The 17923-nt window shown below is 31.1% G+C and overlaps 1 protein-coding gene across 1 annotated transcript in view; it reads right to left on the bottom strand.

Annotated features, from left to right (window-relative positions):
* Positions 1 to 17923, bottom strand: part of LOC134708273 (gamma-aminobutyric acid type B receptor subunit 1-like) — an 84893-nt gene that overhangs the window by 55502 nt on the left and 11468 nt on the right. Inside the window, exon 2 of the mRNA XM_063568688.1 lies at positions 3677 to 3811. Within this exon, the coding sequence (XP_063424758.1) occupies positions 3677 to 3811 (135 nt within the window). The remainder of the gene's footprint in view (positions 1 to 3676; positions 3812 to 17923) is intronic.

Here is a 17923-nt window from a genome sequence, read left to right on the forward strand (position 1 = left end):
TGGTCCCGATCTCGTTAAAATACCAAAAAGTGACCGAAGCAAGTACGATGAATAACGAAGTCTATACGATGGTGCCGAAATTATATACGATAGCAAAAGATGGACATACGAAGGTTAACCGAAGACGGGTATTTAAGCTTCATATCTCAGCCGTAGCCTACACGATGGATCACGAAGGCTACACGATGGGTTACGAAGGTTACATGATGGATTACGAAGGATACGCGATGGATTACGATGATGGCACGGCCATACGATGTATAACAGACGTGTACAGATTACGATGCATTTAAATTATATGCCGAATTCATCACGCGTTTGAGATTGCTTTAATGAAATTGGTTTCTCATTTTTTTACCTGCAGGTTCTAAAGACAATATTAAAGGTATTTCCACCTACTGAATGTTTTGGTTGATTTCTAAAAAAAATAGTTTATGTATCAAATATGCATATTCAATTTACCATTTTCTGCATGTGTCATATACAAATATAGTGTCCATATTTGTCCCCAATTTAACAAACGAGGGGATGCCACGCTCGGCATTGTCTTGTTTGAACTGTAAAATGTGTGCAATAGTCTGAATAATCACCCATAATTATGCCCATGTTTACTGATCTATCTTAAAGGTAAGGTAATGGGTTCCTTGATCCTTTCTATTCAAAAAGAGCGCTTTCCAGGAGAATAACATAATAATATAGACTAAAGAAAGGATGTGGAAAAAGCAACAAATGCGGCAAGATATGACATATAGAAAAACAAAATGGTTATGGAGTAAATATTCCTGTGACAACAACTCAGACGATACATAAAAAAATCAGAAAAATTGGGTTTCCCTATATACGTGTACCCGCAGTGTTGGTGTACGAGACGCATTTATGATTTTCATTATGTTACTTGATATGAAAAATTGACAAAAAATAGTAGTTTACTTGTAAAAGTAAATCTTGAGCCTGTAATAGCTGCTCTTCTGGTTCAATTTGAATTAATAGAAACAACGCTGTCGCCATTCTTGTTCTCATAGAATCATATTGTATGAGCTCCATGTTTTGTGAACGTATTTCTTAACTGTCGTATTAGACTGACCAGTCCATATCGCGCATGGCACTTTAAATGTATTTTAGCGCGAACATTATTTACATTAAGCTGGATTTATTGCCGTCATAGTTCCATCTTGTCGCCTTCGTATTTTTGTTCGATGGCAACACGACGGTTTTACGAGGTCTTCACGAAGTCGTGTTGCCATCGTAAGACCTTCGGGTAGCTTCGTGATTCATTCGTGTAGTCATCGTAATGTCAAAACTGCCCGATGGAAACGATGGAAACACGAATGCAATACGATGTTCAAAGATGCATTCGCGGTGACATTACGATGGTGAGGATGGTGATACGAACTCAATACGAACCCTCAACATCGGACGCACCTTCGGGGATTTGTTAACATGTTAAATAATTTAGAACCCTTCCCGAAGTTGTCCCCGAAAGCTAGAAAAATTTGCTGATGGTTCTACGAGGGTTAAAGATGGCACTACGAATAGCCCGATCTGGATACGATCAGAACCGATTTTGAAAATTTCCATAACCGTGTTGCCATCGGCTTAAAAATCGGGACAGTGTGACGCGGGCATAAAGGAATAGAGAACGATATTTAGGCTACGACATTTGGAACATATCTGTGGTCACAATAAACTCATCATAGATACCAGGACTAAATTTAGTATATACGCCAGACGCGCGTTTGTCTACAAAAGACTCATCAGTGACGCTCGAATCCAAAAAAGTTAAAAAGGCACAAGTGACACGAATAATTCATTACCATCAACAGACCTATGATGGCGTCCGTAAAACTCACAAAAAGTACAAGATGGTCTTGAAGTGTCATTTAAATAACGTTTTATGGTATTATTGTATCTGTCTTTGTGAATATGACTTATTGTGTTTAGTCAATTTTTAGTTAAGTCCATTGGACGTGGCTTGGCACTTATACGTCCTGAAATTTGGTGTTGTGCTATGGTTAACTTTCGTATTCTTGTCTTTCACTTTTGCTTGTGTGCTTTGTCTGTATGCCTTTTTGTTTAGATATTTGTTAGTTTTTACAGTGATTAACATTATAACACAATGCTGACTTCGGTACCCCTGATAGTGAAATGTTTACCATTTATGTCTCCTTGTTATGTTCATAGACCGTTTCCAATATAAAGGAATTTTATGCAACTTTCATACAAGTGAGAGGTTGAGCTAGTTATAAGATCCGGTTTTACCCACCACTTTCTAAATAAGAAAGTGCATTTACAAAAACAGGGCTATGACAGTTGTTATCTTTTCGTTTGATGTATTTGAGCTTTCCATTTTGACCCTTGATTACGGACTCACTGTTTTTAAATGTCCTCGGAGGTGTTTTTTTGGTATTTTTGTTATATTTTTTTTCATTCTTACTCTGCATTGACAGAGAGCTAGAAATATTTTGTGTGCATGTTTCTGTTAATATACTGTATATTTTCTCATTGTGGATGCACTACTATTTGTATTCTTTTATACATATGATAACAATGATAATCTATGTTTCCAAAGGTAAATACCTATGTTTTTGATTTTTTTTCGTCTATTCTTTATTATCATATTTAACGCATGTCCGGGAAATATTTGTTGAGGTCTTTACTTTCAAGAACTATTATGTTTTTAGCAGGGGTATGGAATTATCCTCACATTGTTTTCCTCCTCCAAACAAATAAATTATCAAGTTCTTTTTTTAACGCTGTTGTTATAAAACACGTAACAATATCATGTTTGAACTATAAGATCACTGATGCCTGATCGGTACATAAGGTGAGCGACATTTACCCCAAAATTACACAAACATTCTTCGTCTTAATCAATGTCTCTGTGATGACACTTTCTCATTACAATGATTTCTAAAAAGTGAGCTGTAACGACGTGTCAGTCGTTTGCGTTGAATTGTATTCAATCTGAATAATATAAAGCAATTATTCTATTTGAAAAAATATCCCTCGGCAAAAGTTTAATTTTTATTTTGCATGTTGAATACACATTTACTGACTGCTGATTGTTAAACATATTACTCTGATTGGTGTTGTTTTGTCCATAGATAAATAGTAACGTATTCGATGCAAACATAAAAACACATTATATGAATTTAATGTACATTTGAAAGGGACGTTAGCTGTAAATTTAAAGAATACAGCAACAAAAATCAAATCTATTTTTTTTTAATTTCAGACATTTATAAAGAAACTATTCCCGGAACACTTATGACAGGTCAGGGGAGCATAACAATTAAGCAAGCTGTTGCTCAATCAATGAATAGAATTATGTCAGTCAATTTATTTCATACAGATTAGGCACTTATTTCCTGAAAATACAAGTAGCATTTTGTAAGCTTACCTATAATTTCTGCATTCGTACTTGTCGGTTTTAACATTTTCAGACAATAATTAAAAGGCAAAACAACCCTTTTATTTATCTACCTATTTATCTATCAACTTCTCCATCTATGTATCCAACCATCAATGCATCCATGAATTCATTCATCAACCCATCCATCCATCCATCTGTATCATACACATTGAGACAGAATAATTTTTAGTTATTTTGTCCCAGTTGACAACAATACAAACAACACAACAAACTATATTGGCATTACAATAAGTTGATGCTTACCACAATAAGATTCCACATTTTTGCTGCCTGTGCTACGAATGTTGATACTATACTACATCCAGTTAATACCATAATTTTGGTTGGCTCGTTGTATAGGAGTTCATATAACTTTTTGGTACCAAGACCTGGAAGGCACTGAAAAAAATAGATATGTACCATCAATCCGCTTTATCATATGAGTTAAAAAAAAAAAAAAAGAAAAAAGAAAAAAGCAATAGTAGTATATAGCTGTTCGATAAATGCTAGTGATGAATAATTACAAAATGTATTTTGTTATTGGTGTATCAAAAATATTGATGTAAGAATATAATTTCATGAATTTGAACGTTTAAAATGATTACCTACCAATATAAAGAACCGTTCATCATTTTTGAAAAAAGACTATAAATGACAGTCGAATTAGTTATTGCCACTTCATGATAGATTTAATTGAAAAATTAACCAGTTATCTAATATTACTCACAGTGAGGGACTAGCAAGCAATTTTTAATTTTAGCTTATTTAACTATAAAACTTTCTAGAGTTAAAAAGAGGTGCATCTCTTTTCATACAAATTTGTTTAAGAAAATATCTAAAAATGGTGTTTTGTCGTTTCTTGTATAGGATAAAAATGAGAGCTCAACATGCTGTATTGACACTTGACATTACTTATGTCTTTTGTATTAATTCGTAGTTGGGCGGCTTCCTCATTGCATTGCTCATTTCAAACATCTTCGTGTATTCATGATGATAAAAAGGTTTGTATTGTCCATTAGTAGGGCAAGCTTTATAGGTTTCGGTATAAACATTTCGAGAATACTTTCAATCAAGAATACCAAAAAGAAACAATTTACAATTAATTCATATATATATTTTGTTTATTATTTAAACATTTTTAACAGGTTTAATTTTTCGATCATATAGGACACCGCCAATCTACTCAGCATCTTGTAGTTCAAGTATGTTGAAACTTTCAATTATGGTCTATATAAGTGCGTAGTGGATCTATTAAAATAAGCATACAAAGCGATGATTTTGTCCTTTTTGTTGCTGTGTCGAAAGGAAATTCATTAAAGATTCCAGGTTTATGATTTTGTGTGCCAGACGCGCCTTTTGTCTTTAAAAAAGTATGTGAGGACCAATCAAAAATGTTAAAGGTCAAAAATGAACAAGGATATTGAGAACTCAAACTCAAAAACGTTTTGACTAATACAGACATGATTATATATTCCTAGGGTAGGAAATTCTTAATCCTTCGGACAACTCAAAGTTTTGTGAACGGAATTTATGAATATGACCATATCAATGATATTGTATGACAACACAGAACTGCTGACTAAGAGATTTTAAGGTTGACAAGAAAACATATAACCATGTATAATTTGTCACGATTCTCTTATTTATTCAATTTAACAAAAACATAACTCTAGGGCAAAAAGAATCTCAATAAACAACAGACAAACACATTTAAACATTTGCCATACAGCGAATTGTGTTTGCCTTTACACTTGAGGGTTCTCTTTACTTTAAATAAGCGACAGTAAAACTAAATCATCGGGAATCTATAAACGTCTCTTAAATGGTGTCCAATAATTATGCCGTACTTCTCGCATGTTGAAAATTAGGCATCCTCTGGGAAATTTTCTGTTTCTTTCAAGTGTTAGCCTTTGACGTCTTTGTCTTCGTTTTACATTCTACACCGGCACCGTGTCACTTCCAAGGAAATTAGAAATATTTATCACTTCTGTATTACGTAACATCATTGCATTGTATCAACAGTATCATTTATCACGTGCGTGCAAGTAGATATAACAATGTCTAAAGGAGGGAAATGCATCAAATGTTGCTATTTGATATGAATAAAAGAAGGATGCGGCGTTAACGTAAAACTAACATTTGTGTGTTATAAATGATTTTAGCACGACAGAACAGATACATGTTTGAATTGATTTCAATCACAGGGGTTGAAATAAGACATATCTATGATTTCATATTTAGAAGAGTTTTCTTTTTTTGTAGTTTTTTTAGCAGTCTATGTCACTATATGTCACTGGCACTTTTTGTTATCTACTATTCGTAAGTTTCGCTGTCCTATAATTTCTCAAATTTATTTGTATTGTAGTCATGTTATGTTGTCATTTTTATTTTATATTTAAAATTGTCATGTTAGAGGTTTTGCATGCAACAAAACCAGGTTTAACCCACCATTTTTTTTCTTAAAATGAACTATACCAAGCCAGGAAAATGGCCATTGTAATATTATAGTTCGTTTCTGTGTGTGTTACATTTTAATTTTGTGTTTCTGTTGTGTCGTAGTTCTTCTTTTATATTCGATGTGTTTCCCTCAGTTTTAGTATGAAACCCGGATTTGGTTTTTTTTTCTCAATCAATTTATGGATTTCGAACAGCGTTATATTACTGTTGCCTTTATTTGGTACAACTTTGAATCGAATTTATTTTACAACGAGCCCATTTCGACTGATTTTTTTTCACACCAGGGTATTTTTTTAAAAGTCTTAACTAAATTTCAAAGTAGAACAGCTCTAAGTGAGTAGAAGTTTGAAATACTAACAATATTGTAACCAAAGTCAAATCTCACAATTAGCCAAAATGTTGAGTATTTTTTCTCAAAGTTATAAGCAGAAAATTCTTAACCAAAATTCGATTTTCGTACAAGAAAGGCGATAAACTATCTTTCGAAAAAAAAAATCATTTTGATTAGAAACGATAGTATTCGTTGAAAATTTTATAAAACTTCTTCTTTTGGAAAAACTGTACTAAATGTCTTAACTTTAATATGTAGTGCTGTACAATGTTTTATATTTATGGTTAGGCATCCATGTTGGAAAAAATATTATAATTTCCAGTTTTAAATCGTCTAAATTATATATTCAATAAAACTAAGGCCGTACGGTGACCTATAGTTGTTAATGTTTGTGTCATTTTGGTCTTTTGTGGATAGTTGTCTCATTGGCAATTATACCACACCTTCTTTTTTATATGGGGCAATATGCGCAATTGTTATTCCATAGGCCGTAATGGTAACGTTTTCTTCTGTTGCTCAGCCCATATCGTAAACTTGTATATGTATGATGGCTTGTTTCGTAGCTGAGACATTTTTACATATGTGGTTAAATTTTCGGGGTACGAAGTGTGATTCATTTTTCCGCAATTTAGCAAACCCCGAGTATCCTTTTGCGATGTCGCTCCTCATGGTTATAAATCCCAATTTTAACACAATAAGTTCTTTGAAATTTTAATACTTTGAACACATTTCATAGCTCCATGGTTTTTACACATTTATTCTGTGTTCCCTTATTTTCTAAATTAACACTAATGGTTCAGCTCAGTCATTTGTTTATCATAGAAATGTGTCAAATATCACTACACAGAGATTTTTTGTTTACATGTGACTTTTGTGTTCCTCATTTCAAGGCGCATTAGGGGTATTGTCCCATATAGAGAGTTGTCTCATTGGCACGCATAACACATCTGCGTAAACCACCCGAATTTGTGAACTTATTCTAATCACTTTCGTGCTTATGCCTCATTTATGTTTTCTCTAAAAAAAAATATATTTTGACTTTTCTAACTTTGGTAAGAATTTTATTTACAAAAGGTATTCTTCTTTAGGAACAATATGTCTTGTGTACTTAAAAAGTATTGTAGAATATCAGTTTTTAATAAAAATATGAACCTGTTGGCGAGTGACTAATACGTAAAAGGATTCATATTGTGTCAAGCGGCTGATATTTCACATTACGATATCATTGTGACTAGATTCTGATTTTCGATTTATCGACACGTACTTGATATCAAAATGCTGCAATTTGTGCAATTTTTTGTAGAACTCAACAGAGTGATGCAGGAATCGGGAATATGAACACTGTCTTTTAACAGAAATACAAGATATTTCGAAAATAATTACAACATCAAGCGAATATTCCATGATGTATTTTTTACCAGTTGTCACAAAATCTTTAGATTAAAGTGTTCAAATACTTAATTCTCTAATCTCACTAACGTCTTTTTTGTACTTTTGAAAAGAAATTTGATATTCTGACACGAACAAAATAAGAATCTTTTCCTTTAAAATCTTGTGCTAAAAAGTACATGACATTTTTGGGGAAGTTAACTAACTATAAACTTTGACCTTTTGTACATTTTTAATTCGAGAGTCACCGAAGATGAGTCTTTTGTAGTGGAAACGTGCGTCTGACGTACCTTTTTTTTTATCAATGATATATTAAATAATTTTGAACTGTTTTGATTACTTGATCCATGAACATTGTTTTTTGTAAAGTCATAAACTAATGTTTCGTCGGAAATTAAATCTAAGTACGATTTTAATACGCCTAGGTAATTCTTTTATGTATATATTATGCATTTATGCACGACTTGACACAATTCCTCCTTTCTTTTTTTCAAGAGGTAAACAGCATTATTTGATCTCAATATATGGCCCAGACGATGCTTAAATCTATTAATTAAAAACATATCAATAATCAAATATAGCAATATGTCTGGACTAATTAAACCAATTCTATCTGTCATTCGTGAATTTTGCTGAAGGTAATATGAAGTATCTACTAAAGATTTGATTTACTAAGGAACAAAGACAGGATTTAGTAAAGCACACAACAGATATGGTCACTACGACTTCCATTGAAAATACTTGTTAATTTTCCAGTATTACAGTGCTAAGAAACGTTTTGTGTAAACAAAAAATAGTTTGTAGATAAAGTAGAAATGAAAATTAAAGTAGCTTCAAACTCAATCGTGTATATATATATACTACTCCGTTATCAAATATGTCGTATGTTCTCAGTAATCTTACTTTACTATCTGTGTATCTATTCCTAATCAAAAGATCAGTAAATAAAGGCAATAGTAGTATACCTTAGTCAATAGTCAAAAGTCGACTTAACTGAAACCAAAACGGGTTGCAAACCAAACTGAGTGTAAACACATCAACTTTAAGAGGAAACAAAACGGAACAAAATAAATATTGCACTGCTACAAAAATAAACGATTCCTTACATAGAAACGAACTATGTGATAACAACTTGGTACAAGACAGGTAGTAAATTGGCGTATCGAATTGCATGTCAGTCATGTAACCATTTTACAGACTTGTTTTCCACGTTAACTTAATCATTTGACAAATTTGATAATTGTACGATTCATGTGAAACATATTGTCAAAATAAATTTGTATGCACTTTCGAAATTTGATCGTCCAGGAAATGAGTGTATATTTTTTTATACATGTACGTTCATATGATAAAGATTCTTTTTCTGGGTTTTTTACGAAAGGTTTTTATGAATATCTCCTTAACGTTCTTCAGATGCTCACAAAAATAGTACCTAATTTGTACATTTTTCACTTTGAAGCTTATTTAAAATGAGACAGATAAAATATATTTTACTAATCAATTGCTCTTTACATATCTCAATTGATACGTAAAGGGTCGTGTAAGTTCAAAATTCCATTACAACAGGATTTTAACATTGAATTCCCTATTGTGAATTTCCCATTTCAAAAAAGTAGCATCTGTCCCATTGTATGGCGTTTGCACATCTCAATAAATACATAATACACAAAAGAAAAGCGAATATCAAAGGGCTGATAAAAGCATTATCGAAAATAAAATGTCATGACAAAAATGGCCAAAATAGACCAAAAAAAGTTATAAAACAATAAACTATAGACAAAACGAACCCCACCATGTAGCGCCAAAAGTGTTGCGCATGTTAGTACAAACCCGTTGATAGGTCTTAATCGGTAGATCACATTCAGGTATTTTCTTAAAAAAGGCCTACTCTTCGAGTTATGAGGCAGAACTATTGAACTCGTTACTGCATAAGTTTTATAGTTACCATATCGAATCTTTTGACCAATACCATATGTCGGTAACGCTCTTCCCTAACGTCATGTGTCTGTGAGTTGATAACCAAATGTTCACATTTATAAGGTATAGATTTGCACTTAAAATTGTAATATCTTTGTAAGTTATATCTTACTTGACAAAATATTTCTAGTTTATTTTGGATATGGATAACTAACACTTCATGTAAAACTTTAATCAAAATATAGGCAAACTGGTGTAAATCAAGATTTCATTTACAAAAATTCCAGTTGTTCTTTCATTTTAACGTATGTGTTTTGCATCCTTCAAATGTTTAAGTTCAGCTGTAGTACAAATACGTCTACATGATAATATATCGTTCTATGTAGAGAGATAATTGTATTTGTACATTGTGCTTTTTCAATAAGTTAAAAAAAACTACTCCGGGTCAGGGATAATTGAGAATAATAACCACTATGTATATCTTTTCTCTTTTGTTGTTTATTTTCAGAAACACCGTTATGGTTATAAATTCCCTTGCGTGATTAAGGTTATTTCCAGAAAACAAAACATCTGTAATAATAGCCCTTCGACGTTTTGTTAAGCTATTTTCCACAAAAAACGACAGGACAGGAAATGATTTGCATGTCAATAACCGCCAAAGAAATTGATCTATATCACCTATATCTTCTGAAAGGTCATTGATAAAAATATATAGGTTACAAAATTCGCACAAAAAAGTTTTGAAAACATTTATTAGCAAAGAACTGACCGAAAATAATGTTTAGAAAAAATAAATGCGAATATATATATTGATTCGGCTACTGAGTCAGATTTGTTTTATCATAAAAGCTGAGTTGAAATGTTTATCATCATTGATCGATTTTTTTTTTCGTAATAACATAATTGATTATTGGACAGTTTAATCCATTTTAAATTGATTCAGTAAATCATCATCTGACTGAAATTCAACAGAAAGGCTTTTAGGAGCCTTGAGCAACAAATTAGTGTTGTGTTTGAAGTTTTGTGCGATTACTCTTAACACATTACTTATTTATTAGATTAATGATACAGTCACAATCTTTTCAATGCAACTGCAATTTAAACTTCGATCTTGGTAACTAATGCCTAGTATCAAGAGAAAGCAAATTAAATGAGAAGGCATTGGCTTCGTCTTGAAAAATAGTTGTACAATTTTACATATAACAGATCTTTGCTGTAGAAGAATGGTCTTAGACAATGTTTTTTTTTATTTAACTATGGAAATCACGGTTGTTTTCTTGTAGATGGTAAAATCCTTATATCAAGCTTGCGTCTTTTAAAAAAATCATTCATAATACAAATCTTAAAAAATATCTTAAAAATTAGACAATGCTGTTCTATCTGGTTTATTTAAAAATGCATAACTAAAGGCAACAGTAGTATACCTTTGTTCAAAAGTCATAAATCGATTGAGAGAAAAAAAAATCGGCTTACAAACTAAAGCCGAGTGAAACACATCAACTATAAGAGTTGATAACAACAGAACGCATAACACATTTATTAATTATCTCGTGTAATATACAGTATGATGAATGTATCAATAGGGCTGAGGGTAACGTTATTATAATATATATAGTTGATTTCGTTTTCTAGCCACAATTCGTGTATGGACTTTTCCATTAGTATTTTGTTATTTTATTGGATTCTATTTTTTTTCAGTGGAAATTATGAATTTCTGTTTCTTTGTGGGTTTGCGTTTTCGTAATCTTTTAATTTTGATTGATATGCACGAATTTCTAATTTTAATCATTCCAGCAATACAATGATTAAAAAAATTAACAAAAATTAAAGTTGTAATTTGGAATATCGTTTTTAGCTGTCAGACCATCAATTAAAAATCCCCATATATTTAATCATCTTTTTAGATTTTATAAGCTTTTTAAATATTTTACCATACGTTCAACTTCATATAAACCAGGTATATCCTGAACTTTTTACATGCCGATTTTCAACAAATGTTTGTTCAATGTTTATATTGATTCTTTAAGTAAAAACTTCCGTTTCAAGGTCAAGTACAACTAAAAGCTTAAGTAATCTCTGATATCCTGGAAAACTAAAATAATTGTACTAAAAATTGCATTAAGGTGGTACCCAATACTTTCACTAAAATTAATTTGGCTCGTTTAATTTTTATAAAGTTTTGGCAGAGTATTTACTTTGACACTTTGACAAAAATGTAAAAATTCAAAAAAAAAATTAAACCAAGCGTTTTGTCAGAAAAATTACACTGGTTATATAGCAATTTGACAAACACCAATTTTAATCATTGAGAAGCTTAATTTTTCTTTTTCAACACAACGTAATTTAAACGTTTCGCTGACTTTACAGAGTTATCTCCCTGTAGTGTAAGGTACAGCCTTTATCCTTAATTTTAATGCAAACTCATGAACAAGTAAATATTTACTAAAAATGGTCAACTTATAATTCTCGTCCACCAAAAGTTTCATTTCTGCAAATGTGTATGTTCTTTAAGTAAAAAGTGTCATCAAAAGTACCAAAGTAATAATTAATGTGAACTTATACCTGTACTACTTATGAGTCAGATTTTTCTTATCAGTTCTGTGCTTATCATTTATCGACAAATTTGTCGTAATCACATAAATATCGGAAAGTTTAATCCATTTTAAATCGAATCAGTAAATCATTAGATGACTGAAACTCCATTGAAAGGCTTTCAGAAAACATTAAGCAGCTAGTTAGTGTTATGTTTGAAGTTGTGTGCAATTAATCTTAGAACAGAAGCATTCTTTATAGTTATGCTATAGCACATTCTTTTCAATGCAATTTCATTTGTATCAGTTTGTATACCATAGATATTTGCTTTCGGGAAATAATCTGAGAAACGGATTATTTGTTAGATATATTAGAATCCGTAAAATTGATTTATTCAAATCAACTTGCGTTTGTTTTCTGCTAGATAACGTGTTTGCTCCCTTACGTTTCATTTTTAAATATTTCAATGCTGGTCTCAGAGTTGCATGACTCTATTACTTATTTCTTTATACAGGTTCAACCAACCATTTTTCATAAAATTTCCTGTTCCAAGTCAGGAAAATGAAAATAGTTATCTTAAAGTTCGTTTCTGTGAGTCTTGCATTGTCGTTTGTTTTTTGTGTTGCACTTGAGTGTTTCCGTTGTTTCGTTTTTTTCCTCTTATATTTGACGTGTTTCCCTCAGTTAAAGTTTGTGACCCGATTTTGTTTTTTCTCAATCGATTGATGATTTTCGAACAGCTGTATACTACTGTTGCATTCATTTATTTCTTTGAAATATCGTGTGAAGACATATAGACAAATACATAGGTTTGTTCGATTGATCATGTACTGTAGTGCGCAAGTTTTGGTGCACATGTAAGGGTTTCTGATGGAAACATTGTTTCACCAACTTTTTCAGCGATACAAGGTTTAACAAGTAAATATTTTTTTGAAAAGGTTTACAAATGTAATATCGGATTAAATGCCACGTGATACAGAGTACACACTGATATATCAACACAGCATACCAATACAGATGCATATGATGTTTAAACAATTTAACAATTAAAGTTCGTCCATACCGAGAACTGGGCACTATTATTAAAGTCAGCCTAGTTTATTAAGTCTGAAATGAAAATCGCAGTGGAAATGTAAATAACTTTCTGAGGTAATTGTTAGGTAACTTGTTATTTTTCTTTATTCAGGACTGGAATCAATATCTAATACTGGACTTGTAAGCTCAAACGGAATTGGTCTCGTTGTCGGACAATAATCAAGTTTAAAATAGTTTGCACTTCATTTCCTTGTTGTTGTCTGGGTTGCACTCATTTTAAAGTGGTTAATAGTTTCATTTGGTGCATTACGATTAACTGGCTGTTTCTTTGGCGAAAGACCAACAGTTTCGCTAACTTTTCTTATAAGCTTTTTTGATTTTTTGATAGTGAAAAATATTGACTCCAATGTTTAAGAACATTTGCTCCTCAATTGATGTATTTGTTGTAGCATCGATTTATAACGCGTAAATGAAGAACTGCAAATATCACAGTTTTGTGTTGAAGGGATTTAAATTCCATACAAAAGACATCGCGAATAAACTAAACAATTCAATTGCTTAACTATAAATTTGTTGAGAATTATTGGGAAGGGTTAATTACAAATTAATGACAATACACAAGCTCAGAAATAAAGTATCGAAGTATTGTAATGTTCAACACAAATCTTGCAAAAGTTTTGCAGTCATGCATCATTCGTCATATGATTCCAATTCATAATTTTGTCAGAATTACATATTCTATAGAAATTTTCTAAGATAAAAGGCAACACACGTTTTCAAAAATCCAAATTTTCTTATTTTGCACGATCCTATTTTGTGAATTAACATTCAATCACCGAATAATGAGTATGTGTTTAAAGCTTTGAACGATGATCCTGTTTAAACTAGAACCCTTTTATATTTACACTACGCTTAAACGGTTCATGAAAACCGTGTCAGCCGAGAACCAGCTCATGTCCGTTTTATAATAGTAAAATCGAAATCATTCTGTGAAAAGATTTTACGGATTCTTTTAGCATTATGGAATATCAGCGTTTATGTTGACCACAGAGAAATGTTTCAATCGTTACTCAAATTCCGTCCGATTTCACTCGATTGGGAAACTACCGACCAAGATGCTGTATGCTCTATATCATCTTCTTATTTGTAATTGTCTTTTCTTTCTGTAAATATTATTTATTTTGCAAAGCATTGAATATAGCATATTAAGGTCGGCTGACGTCGAATCAAAATTTGCATTAAAACTACATGAAGTTAGATTATACAAATTTTTACTTTCTACTTTAATTGTAATCGACCAATATATAGATATAGGCAGATGTTGTTGATTGCCGCAATTCAAATGAGAAAAATGTCTGCCACCTATTTCGGAAAGTTGCAAAAGCTAAAAAAAAAATAGAACGAACATGGCTTTTTTAAGACTTTGATTGTTTCCAAAGAACCTTGGTGTGTTTTTTAGTCTTATTTTTTACTTTTCATAATAGCTTGATCATACATATTCGGTCAGTGAGCTTTTTAGTCAATGTCTTATTGCCTACAGTAAAAACACGAATTAAGACGCCGATATAACTGAAATAATTTTCTAGAAATATACAAATGTATTACAATAAACATCCATTTACCAAAATAACAATATGCACTAAGACAAACAATTTATTAGATTACCTGAGAGAGATCGGTTTGTTCCTTTAAATCATCAAGCTATTTCTATTACTGTTTTGTCTTTACCATATTTCTAGTAAATCGGAGATTCCTTTATTTTCGTTTCTTTGGTATAAATATGCATGTTTTGATTAACAATTTTATTTTTTTATATTCTAAATTGCAGTATAATATGACGACCTATAATCGACAACCAGTATAATCTCAGTATATTTACTTTTCGCGCAAGCAAGCGCATAAATACACAAAAACTGTTGTTCCGCGTTACCCCCAAATTAATTATAATACCAAATTTTCTGTATTTTCTACACCATTACCCACAGTTTACGTACGCCAAGATTCAGATACCATATAGATATTTCTATTCTTAAGCAAAATAAAAAAAGAGTCCATTTCAATATATTTTTCGGGTTAAAATTACATAAAACGAAAATTCCGCGAAATAATGTTATCGTCTTGGCTTGGCAACGAAACAAGGTTTACGTCACAATTATATTTCCGTAAACAAACAATCAACTGTAAACACCGGGCATTTTAATGATTCTTATACGCGTCAGAATGCAATAAGATAACATAAGAAAAAAATATATAGGTAAAAAAGCGACTGATTAAAAGTAAATATTGAATGATTCAATATAACAAAAAATTACCGAGTGTGTCCTATTATAATCGAAATAATTCCTGGTATCTGTATATTTGTTTTCATTTAACCATGGGTTGTGCATTTATATTCGTATTTTACCCCCCGCTTACGGCTACCATGACTTATTTCTTTATTCTTACCTACATTTTTGCAAAGATGACTATAGCACAAATGTCATTTTCTGAATACTTTCATTCGCTGTTAACCTTTTCATACAAAAAATGAAAACATTAGTAGTTGACAAATAGGTGTTTAATTAATAACAACAGAAATAGCTATTTCAGACTTTATGGGACCATGGACACATACACCATTGTATTGTCAAATCCCTCAGAGAAAGTTAAAATAAGACGATGTTCGTGTACTTATAGAATAGAATAGAATAGAATAGAATATTTTTATTTCCCAAATTACAGGGCCCATAAAGGGCATAAAATCAGATACAATTGATTTACATAATTAGTAACAACAGCAATAATAGAGGCATATACATATATAATTGGAATATAAGCATTGGTCAGAATCAAGCTAAAACCCACATATATATATTGTGAATAAAAGAATAATAAAATTACATTATACATGCATATGTATTTATTTTCAAATTATTTACTTGACTAAATGTCAGTGTTCATGCCTGATCTCCTTAATTCAATATATCATTGGCTTTCAAATATTTTGACATTAAACTTCTTAATGAAGGTCAAATAAGAAAATAGCTATTCGGATGCATACATTGATTTATAAAGTGTTATTTTCATTTACATAGTACTTTTCTGATAGAAGGATCAATCTGATAAAAAGAAATTATATAAACATCTTGAAAAAGTATTGCACCACTTGCGTTGAAAACAATATAAAATGACATAATCGTAGAATATGTTTAATTTGGATTTAATCAAATACTTTTAATCCGTTTATGTTTTAAAATTGAATTTGTGTTATGAACTTACAATTCAGGCAAAATGAAGAATATAGAGACGCATCATTAAAACTGTACTGAAAGAGTTATCCAAGCTTTGTTTTGTCTTCTATATCAACATTTTTATCAAAGTAATCTGACACAAAAAAAATGTATGTTAAACTAGGCAATTCAAACAGTTCTAAATGAGTATAATAAATTAAAAAATCTGTATTTATTGGAGAACTAATGTTTTGGAAAACTGAGTCTTGCAAATTTGCAAATTTTTGGTAAAAAAACACGTACAGATGTTATGTTTTATCCATATAGCATTACTATTGGACAAGATGTAATTTAAGACAATGAACTCAACTTTAAACCATAAACAGATTAAGAGTATTTGGTAAAAGCCATTCTACAATCATGTCATTTTGCATTGTTTTCAATGGAAGTGTGGCAATACTTTTTTCCATGTGTATAGTAACTAATGGCGCATTTACCTTTTACGCAGACTGTAAACAGATAATGTTGATGAAAATAAACATTATATATTAAGCCAAAGGAATTGCATGTGATTGATGAAAGTCTTATGTTAAAAGTTGGTTGGATTACAAACCGTTGCTATCATTGATACAGTATATATGTCAGATCTTCAGTTAATAGGTCACACATACTTTTTCATTTGTGAGTTTCCCATTTCTCGCAAAAATTCAAATGTTCATGAAATAAATAAAAATCCTAAGAAATTGGAAATGTAACCTGCAATTTACACGACGATGCATTGATTAAGAAATAAAATAAAGGTTTGAATAACATTTAGAACTCAGTCTAAATTATTTTGTTAATTGTCTTGCTGTTAAACAAGCATGGAAAATACGCATCCTAGTTTCTGGTGAACGCTGATTTTTAGAAAGCTACCTTAAGGGCATACGATACAGTTACGGGGAAGGTTTTGACGTTACTAACTTTAAATGTTATTCCCGCGACGTCAAACTCTGACATATCAGGAAAAGATGCATTTTTCGACTGATTTTTATCATTCAAACTGATTCAACATGAACACGAGTTCATGGACCCCTCGTTTTTAAAATGACATTTGGTTTTAATACGTATGAAGTTCATTTGTACCAGTTTTTATAAAAAAAAAAGTCAATAATGCAATTTTTAAAAAGATTTAATAGATATACAGCCAAAAGTATTTCAAAGTATTGTACATGTTATATACCATATATTTCTTCCAACCCATTAAACATTTCATGAAACAACGTTATAAGGAGACTCGTAAAGGTTATAAGTGCAAACAATATTTGTGCTACTAGGAAATTATTTCCATAATCAAGCTGAAGTAACTAAGTATAATATTGAAATATATTATATTCACGTACTCAGCGGAGAGCGACCTGAACCAAGCAATCCTATAGTTAAGGCAAAAAAATATATATTGAAAAGCTCAAATCGCCTATTGATTTTATCTCGTAATCTATTATGTCATTTTTTGTTAATCTAATATAAAGGTTTTTAGTATTTCATTAAAGCTAAAAAGACCCGATCAGACAAAAATAAAGTCGGTAACTTAATTTTGTTATTAGTACATAACACTCAATATAGATTATACGTTATTGAATAATTATATAACATAGAAAA

The sequence above is a fragment of the Mytilus trossulus genome, chromosome 2, assembly GCF_036588685.1.
Source record: "Mytilus trossulus isolate FHL-02 chromosome 2, PNRI_Mtr1.1.1.hap1, whole genome shotgun sequence".
NCBI lineage: Eukaryota > Metazoa > Mollusca > Bivalvia > Mytilida > Mytilidae > Mytilus > Mytilus trossulus.